The following is a 9,364-nucleotide window of genomic DNA, read 5'->3' on the forward strand; positions in this document are numbered from 1 at the left end:
TAATCCAATTTTTTTCCCACTTTCTGCAGTATATGCCTGTGTGTGTGTGTGTGTGTGTGTGCGCATGCATACTGCAGGGAGCTGCTTGCCTCAGCGCAGTGGGCCAGCAAGCAAACACTTCACACCATGAGAGAGACCACCAACACCTACACACACACACACACACACACACCTATGAGGCCTTGCTGACCATTACTGTTCTCAGCTTTTTATCCTCTACTGACCAAGCTTAGCTTAAAGTAATAATGCATTTTCATATACATAAATATACATGTTGCTACTATCACTAATTGATATAACGCAATAGTGATTCAACCTATGAATATCCAGTTCATCATCTCACATACACACACACACACACACACACATACACAGCGTTAGCATTCGGTGTTGGTGCTTGACTGTGCCGATAGAGCTATCATTATGATAATACTGAGGTCTATCATAATTATCTGCTAATTGACTGCCTAACGAGGTAGCGCTCGTTAGAACGCTCGTTAATACACCATCATCATCATTGATAGCTGTAATCACACAGAGTGGTGGCTTCAAGGTCTTACAGGAGGGTGTGTGAATACAACCTACACATGCATGCTTATACTGTATGTGGGTGTGGGCAGAACTGTTAGAGTGGAGCCTTTTGCATTCAGGCCTTTCCATACATGCAGTACATAAATACCCCCATTAAACAGCCTACTTCCTCCATTACAGTTTAAAGTCCCCATGAAATGAACTTTTGAACAGCCCCGCCCCTCCACCCCTCCACCCCTCCACCCCTCCCGTCAAATAAACTTGCCTTTGACTGATATTCCATCGGTTTAGACTTTTGAATGATCCCTAACTGTATGTCCCGCCCCAACATCCTGTTTCAACAGCAAATGCATAAAGTCTAGGACGTAAAGATGCCGTTTCACGGGGTCTTTAAGTCCATTAAACCATTGGTTCTCAACGTGGGGTCCGGGGACCACCAGGGGTCCTTGAGGGGGTCCCCAGCAAATTGATGAATCGTTAAACTTCATTTACAAGAAGTGAACACAATTAGAGAATATAGAAGAATGACCGTTTTGATCATAGTTTCACTGTTATCTCTCTACCTACAATACAGATAGTCATGGAATTCTGGACAAAATCATATCGAACAATAAAAATATTCTCAGATTTGGGTCCGAGAGACAAAATCTCAATGGTGGACTGTCCAAATGGGGGTCCGTGGCTCTAATGTGGACTAAATTAGGGGTCCTTGATATGAAAAAGGTTGAGAATCACTGCATTAAACAACCGATTTCCTTCAGGTCCTCCGTTACAGTTGCAGTCCATGAGCTGAATTATTGAATCAGATGATAAACATGCAGGACAAACCAGTCATGAGCCCGCGGAGCCTTCTGTTAGCCCTCTCTCTGAGCTGGTGTCACTGCCAGCAGGAAGGCTGCCTTGAGCCAATTCAGCTCCCCAAACTCAAGGGGCTCCAAGACGCCGCCCTGCTACACGCCAAGCCCCCTGTCCAGCTCCCTCAGAGGGGTGGCAGGCGTCCCACCATGAGCCGAGCATGAACGAGGAATTATTTTCACCGAGATACTTAAGCCTTCAGTTAGCTTTCTTGTAGCTTTCTTCTTCAATTCCCTCTTCTTTGGTTTTAGCGGAATATTGTATTGTTTAATTGCACGTTGAATATAACCATGGCCTTGTGTGTTTCAGATTTGCCCGAGCCTGAACTGCAGTGCATGTTTCAGCCACAATGGGGAGCATCACGCTGTCTATGATGATGCTGTTATATGTGTCATAACTGCATTGTGCTGTGTGTTGCAGGTATGCCTCTTAGCCTGGACTGCAGGGCGTTTTTCGGCTACAGCGGAGAAAACAGAAGGCCCATCATCTACTGGATGAGAGGAGAGAAGTTTGTGGAAGAGCTAGCTGGGCATATTAAAGAAAGTGAAGTCAGGTAACAAAATCGAGCACAAATACATCCACAGTATGCATAGATAATATGTAGATCTAGTTATACATACAGTATATCTAATCATCTTTTGAGGGAGAGGAGAGGAGAGAAATTTATAGAAGAACTCACTGGCCATTTAAAAGGAACCAATGGTAAATATAAAATGATATTAAAAATTACTGGTATAAATACACCTATTCTACTCTGACTATAGATCTTTTTACACATAAAACGTATGTGATACTGGCAAGATATTTGCATAAAAAAGAAGTCAACAACTTCATAAAAGTCATATTTAGAGAAACTGCAGATCAAAAGGAAACATATTACAGGTGTCCTGCAGAATCCTTTTACTGTCATCAACAACTGTAATTGTCTCTCATGCGTAGAAAAAGTTTTATAAGTTTAATTTCATTTTCATTCCATTTCTGCAAGACACTGGCAATATCAATTGAACCCTTTTTAAGCATACAGGTTTCTAATTGCTAATTCATTTTGTGAAAAGACTAGCTGTACACTTCACTTTGTCAGTATCTAATTTGCTCTCGTATGACTTATGACTCACTGAGGGTTCTCTGACAGTTTTTTTTTTCTTAACCTTTCTCAAAAATGATTAATACTAATAATAAAGTGAAATTGAATTCATTTTCTCCCCTATCGGGACCAATTACAGTGGGTTCTATTGGGAAAAGCCTGCTTGTCTGCGGGGCGTCAAATATCATTAAGAACAACCTGCCATATCACCATGGAAACCAGATCAGAACACACACACACACACACACTCACACGCACACACTCACTCACACGCACACACACACACTCACTCACACGCACACACACACACTCACACTCACACTCACACACACACACACACAGACAGAGGCAAAGTTGGGAAAGGTTACTTTTAAAACGTTATCAATTACAGATTATGTATTGCCTGCTTAAAAGCATAATTAGTGACACAATCTATTGGATTACACCAGTGCAGTAATGTAATCTGATACTTTCCTTTGCTTTTAGGTTCCAAAATGTATAGAGCATGAAGTTAAAGGGACAATTCATCTACAGTTTCAACCAGTGACCATGATGAATTATTTCAAGTTGTCATTCACTTTCAGTGACCTGCTTGTCTTTAGGGAATTAAGATAAGCTTCCATATCATCATAGAAATCATCAGAACCAATTAGAGCAGTAAACAGAGGCTGGATGTCGACCCGGATCAGCTACTCTAAATATGTTCTGATAAGGTGCTCAAAAATATGTATTATGTTTTATGCTGCATTCACAACTTCATGCTCCGCTGGTTTGACGGACAAAGTCATTCAATCCGATGGAGGATGTTTTGACGGACAGTAATGGATCAGCGCCCCTAGTGGCCATCGTCTCCAACGGATAACAAATACTTTTCCAAACTCTGCACTGTTAATGGAGAGCCTAAATAGCTTGAAGTGAGCACTTTCCATCATAAAAAATCTGCAGCTTCACAACATTCAAAGTGACAGATTTGCAACATGGTGGCGGTCCTAAGACGGCGGTTGGTTGTGTCCCGATGAATTTTGAAGAGTCTACAATACGTGAAAGCTCAAAATTATGCACAAAGCATTTCACAGTGGTTGCTTCACACGATTACACCCAGTATGTAATTGGCTTCACTGCTTTTCTGTTTCCATGTTAGTTAGTTAATGGCCCTCCCTCCGTTATGTCCCACCATCCTGGTAGGGATTCAGTGTCTTGCTCAAGAACACTTCAGCAGGGAGGATGCTTGGATTTGAACCCTAGTTGGCAGCTGGTGGACTAGTAGTCTTCATTAACTACTAGTCCACCAGCCGCCCTCAAAAGTAGAAAGCATACTCTCTATTGTAACAGTGGGCCTTTCATGGGCTCTCAAAGTGTTGATTAGCAGAACAGAGCCATGGACAGACAGGGAGGGAAATGGTGTTTCAGATAAAGGGAGCATGAGTGTGCATGAGTGTGTGTCTTCAAACCCTAAACTAATCATACCCCCTGGTGTTAAATTAACCTTAGTCTGATGAGTTCTCTGTTTTTCAGTCTAGTCTATCCCCTAACCGCCTTTGATCCAATCATATCGCTCTCCCAACCTCTAACAATCACACTACAGCACACAGACACCCTCTGAGATGCTCATTAATCTGTCAAAGCTTAGCCCCCCCCCCCATCCCCTGGACCTGACCAGAAAGGGAAGGGTTCTGTGTGTGTGTTGTGTGTGTGTCTGTATTTTAATAGTATCCATGGCAATCTCAGGGTCTCCATGATAATGCGGATGCCTGTAATTACCGATGTTTGTTCCCCTGCAGATTTGTCTCTATGGGGAAGAACTGTTGCCACTCTCACCTCATTATCTCCACAACACCCAAAGTAGAAAAGTGAAAGAAAGTAGACGGAGGGAGAGAGGGCTACGCAGACGCTAGCTAAGTGTGACTGACAGAGGGATTCAGACTTTCTTCTCGACCCCTCCAGGCTGCTGAGCCTCCATGCTGCCTTCAAGGGCCCTTCGTAAGCTCCTACTTCCTAGTTCCAAAGTTGTAAATAAAAGTTGTCTCACATTCAGTTGCTTTTGGTCAAGAAATAACAAAATGGAACAGAAGAACCTTTTTTGGTAATTGTTTCATTTTAGAAATCAAGTGGCACAAAGCTACTTTTGTGATGCAGCAGCAGAATAAAGAGGAGAAAATAAGATTGATTCAATCATTGGCCAAGACCGTTGTTGTATAATTAATAATAATGTATGTAATACAGTATAAACATCACATTTCTACAAGTCAGAACATACTTCATGGCTCATTCATTTGTACACAAGTCGCAATTACAACATTTCCAACGGCACTTGAAGGCAGCACTGGCCCGTATGTCTTGTGACGTAATGGGGCCTGGAATATTTATGGAAGCCTCCAGATTTATTTTCTCACTCTCTGGCTCTAAATGATGTTGTTCAGCATGAGCGTCAGGGTTGGGAAGGTAACTCTGAAAATATATTCCATTACAGACTTATCTTCACCTGCTTAAAATTCACACCAGTTGCCTAATCCCACTGCATTCAGAGCCTCACTGTTTTAATGCTACCACAGCTGATATCACTGCGAGTGAAGATTGTTAAATGCTTAAGTCACTTTCTGCTCTAGTCCAATTATCTCACACTTCCCATCCTTAAACTGCAGGAATTATTGATACTCCAGCAGAAGAATGATGATGTATACAGTAACTCCACCCTATAAAAAGCATGCTAGTGTAACGCAGATACCTGATGTTGTAATTTTAAGTGTAATTAAACTTGCCAACATTCTGAATGTGGTAGCCTGGTTAGTGCCACAGAAGGAGGTTTCAGCCTAGAGTAGTCTAGTCCTACAAAGGAAAATATTCAACCAATTCCCGCCTGTTCAGGTTTTTGAACTATGCAGGCACTATGCAGGCATAATTTTAAAAAAAACATAGGCAGAATAAATATAGAGAGCCGTGTTCAAGACTAAAACCAAAGACCATGACTTCTTAGTCTTTAAGATACAAAGCAATACACATTTTCATGGACAACCCCAAAGTAGGGTTAGACTGATAAATCTGACTAATATTGACCAGTTCCTGTTGAACCCTTTGGAACTATTGCATTCACTGGTCCTAAAATGTGGTCTGATCTTCATCTCAGTCATAACAATACATAACCATAATCTAAATAAACAAATAACACACAGACAACTGTGCTTTTTATGTCTTTATTGAAGACATTGTTTAAGCATTCACAGTCTAGGCTGGAAAAAGTATGTGAAATGACTTCTGTGAAAGGGGTTGTTTGAATCAGGTATTCCAATCAATGTGATGACATTCAGATATGGGTTAGAGGTTCCCTGCTCTATCAAAGAATTCACAGTTTGATTACCAGCAGAGATCTGTTGAAGTGAAGCATGTCCCAATCAAAAGAGATTTCACAGGACCTCAGCAGAAGAGTTGTTGAAGGTCATGAGGCTGGAGAATGGCTACGAAAGCATCTCTAAAGACTTAGGCCCCCCATCAGTTGACAGTCAGACAGATAATTGAAACAAATGGGAGAAATCCAGCACCGTTTCCCCTCTCCCTGGGAGTGGGTGTTCTGCAAAGATCACTGCAAGAACTGCGTACAAATGTCAAGAACTCTAGGGTAACAACAAAGAATCTGTAGGCATCTCTTGCACTTGCTAATGTCTGTTTTCTTGAGTCCACAATAAGAAAAACATTGAACAGGATTGGTGTTCATGGAAGGATACCACAGAGGAAACCACTGCTCTCGAAAAAAACAAACAAAAAAAACAATGGATGCCCATCTTAAATTTGCCAAAGACCACCTGGATGTTCCACAACGCTACTGGAGCAATGCTCTGTGGACAGATGAGACAAAAGTTGAACTTTTTTGGCAAAAAATCCCCAACAATGTTATATACCAACACCAGAACCTCATCCCAGCTGTGAAGCATGGTGGAGGGAGCATCATGGGTTGGGGCTGCTTTGCTGCCTCAGGGTCCGGACAGATTGGGACCATTTAGGGATCAATGAATTCCAAATTGGAACGGGAAATTCTACAGGAGAATATCAGGGTAACTGTTTGTCATCTGACACTTAACAGAGGTTGGGACACGCAGTGTGACAATGACCCTAAGCACAGAAGTAAATCTACAAGACAGGGGATTAAAGTGACGAAAAATTGCATTTTGGAACGGCCAAATCAGAGTCCTGACCTTAAGTCTATTGAAACGCTGTGGCGTAACCTGAAGCGAGCCGCTCATGCAAGACATCCCAAAAATATAAATGAACTGAAACTGTTCTTGTAAAGAGGAATAGTCCAAAATACCTCTCAACCACTGTGCAGGTCAGGTCAGCATCTACAGGAAACACTTGGTTGAGGTTAGTTCTGTCAAAGAGTTTTTACCAGTTCCTAAATCTAAAGGTTCACATACTTTTTCCAGCCTCGACTGTGAATGCTGAAGCAATGTCTTCAATAAAGACGTGTTTCTGTACTATTTGTTTTTGGTGATTGTGTTTGTCTATTATTATGACTTGATCAGACCATTATGAGAGCAGTTACTGCAGGAATCCAGGTAATTCCCAAGGGTTCACAAACTATTTCTCACAACTGTAGAAACGGTCTGTAAAACCTTTTAATCAATTGGGTTTTTTTTTGTAAATTAATTATTTGATTTCAAGTCAGTAATGCCAGAGTTCCCCCTACCATTGTATAGGTGTGGAGGTGTCACCCTGCCTTAAGAGCTGCCAAGATTTAGTGTCCCATGATGGTCTAAATGCTGTTTCAGAGGCTTTTCCATCCTGACAAGAATACAATTCTGGGAGAAACACTGAATATTTGTAATGTTTTGGTTAAATAAATAATGGTCAAATTTAAACATATTGAATAATGGCAGAAAATAGGCAGGGTCTTTTATTTTGAAATTTGTCATTTATAAATTCATTGTTCACCTTCTAGGTCACAAATTACATTAGTACTACATTATGAAAGCTGACATACAGTAAGGCCTGAATGCCCATAGCTGCTAAGAAACCCTTGCTCAGGTCTTATACCTTTGTAGTTCATGTTAGATCTTCTCCCATTTTGTGTGTGTGTAGAATCAGGATGAGAGATATACTTCACAGCAGAGGAAATCACTAGAAATCATTTTCCACCACTCAGGTGTGATTTAGAGGGGATTGGAGGAGTGTTTGATAGCAGAGGGCAGGTCAAGACAACACAACATGACCTAGTTAGAGTTATAGAATTAATACTGACAGAGAGAGACAGAGATGGAGGGAGGTGAGAGGAGCGGGAAAGGAGAGCTGGAAAAGGAGAGAGAGAGGGAGAGCGAGAGAGAGAGAGAGAATCCACGGAGGGAGATATTAGAGGAGTGAGAAAAAGAGAGTGAGGGAGTGATGTGTTTTTAATCGAGGATTTTAGCAAGTCACTGCTTTTGACAGTGACCTCTAATGCACTGCCCTGGTAGACATCATGGTGACACACACACACACACACATACACACGACAAGCAAAAACACTATGACCTTTCTACTGTACTCCAATGGATATTACAGTGGATTATCGAAGTGGCACGTACACACATACACACACACACTAATCCAGGTTATTTGTTATATTTCTGTAGCATGCTTTAATCCTATATTTGTGTAATGTTGACAATCAGTGTAATGACGCTATGAAGGTTATTTGAATTTCGCCTTTTTTTTTCCTCCTCCTGTGTAGCTCAATGGGTAAGGCACTACCACTGCCAGGGTTAGAGGTTCAATTCCCACTGGGGCCACCCATGCTAAAAGCATGTGTGGCACTTTGGATAAAAGCTTCTACTGGTGAATCCTCAACAAAAGTACAAGAAATGCCAGTAGTCCTCCTTCCAGCCCAGTTTGGCCTGAACCATGGCTGAGTCGAACACCACCACAAATTAAAGTTTTAGAGGTTATTAATACTAATACAATTGGGAGAAGAATAACAATGAGACTGTCAATGGTGTGGCTGTTGTCTGAATCAGCACAAGATGTGCTCATTATTTCCAAATCCTGCTGTTGTTCGGCTAATCAATGGAGAGCCGAACCACACCAGACCAGAATACAGCTAACCTCAGCCAGGCTGCACACAACTAATGGAGACCAAGAATATTTCTCTCCCTCTTCTCCTTCTGTTTCTGTTTGCCTCTCCCTCTTGCTCATCTGACCCTCCAACTTGTTCTCTAACTCCAGAGAGAGAGAGCGAGAGAGCGAGAGATGAAACACAGGTCTCATTGTGTTGCTTTACATAGATCTCTCTGACGCATTCAGATTCAGAATCCACCAAGATCCATTTTTCCCTGGCTGACATGTTCCTCCTATCATTCCCATTGCAGAGGAACCTAGACATTGACATATTGAAAATATCTGCATATGTATTGTGTAGCCTTTTCTATGGATCTATGGATGGATGGTGCCACATGACTATGATATTTGACCTTGCAATACATGCTGTCTTATCTGAAATACCATTGAAAAGGATTTGTATCGGCAGGGCAATTTAAACCGTGTAGGACGTTCATACTAGACATGGAGTCAGTTTGCTTTCAATTCAGTCAGTTCATCATGCAAATTGAAACTGTAATCCATTTGCTAAGGTACTTTTTTTTTAATTAGTTGGATATAGCAGGCTGTTCATCCTAAAAGTTACTCTGTCCTTAAATTCTTGAAGAACGGACTCATTTGAAAGCCATTCTTTACTCCAAGGGCTTATATTACGCAACGTCAACATCACCTGTTGCTTTCATATGCTGTAAATTAGTCAAATTTCCATACTTGGCATGCATTCTGTCAGTTGTAATGATCAGCTGCATTAGATTTTAAACCCTCTCTTTGTTTTATTGTTATTTATGTCCTAGCCACTGTCACATCCCGTTCCTTCCTGCTGCAAAACCCAAT

The 9,364-nt window shown here is 41.4% G+C and overlaps 1 protein-coding gene across 1 annotated transcript in view; it reads left to right on the forward strand.

Moving 5' to 3' along the window:
- The first annotated feature begins 1,346 nt into the window (after positions 1 to 1,346).
- Positions 1,347 to 9,364, forward strand: part of LOC139660854 (X-linked interleukin-1 receptor accessory protein-like 2) — a 34,396-nt gene continuing 26,378 nt past the window's right edge. Inside the window, exons 1-2 of the mRNA XM_071539111.1 lie at positions 1,347 to 1,518; positions 1,807 to 1,939. Coding sequence (XP_071395212.1) covers positions 1,347 to 1,518; positions 1,807 to 1,939 — 305 coding nt within the window. The remainder of the gene's footprint in view (positions 1,519 to 1,806; positions 1,940 to 9,364) is intronic.

The sequence above is a fragment of the Centroberyx affinis genome, unplaced genomic scaffold (assembly GCF_046629955.1).
Source record: "Centroberyx affinis isolate AG114_WGS23_722 - 3 ecotype Tasmania unplaced genomic scaffold, CSIRO-AGI_Caff_v1 ptg003397l_1, whole genome shotgun sequence".
Lineage (NCBI taxonomy): Eukaryota > Metazoa > Chordata > Actinopteri > Beryciformes > Berycidae > Centroberyx > Centroberyx affinis.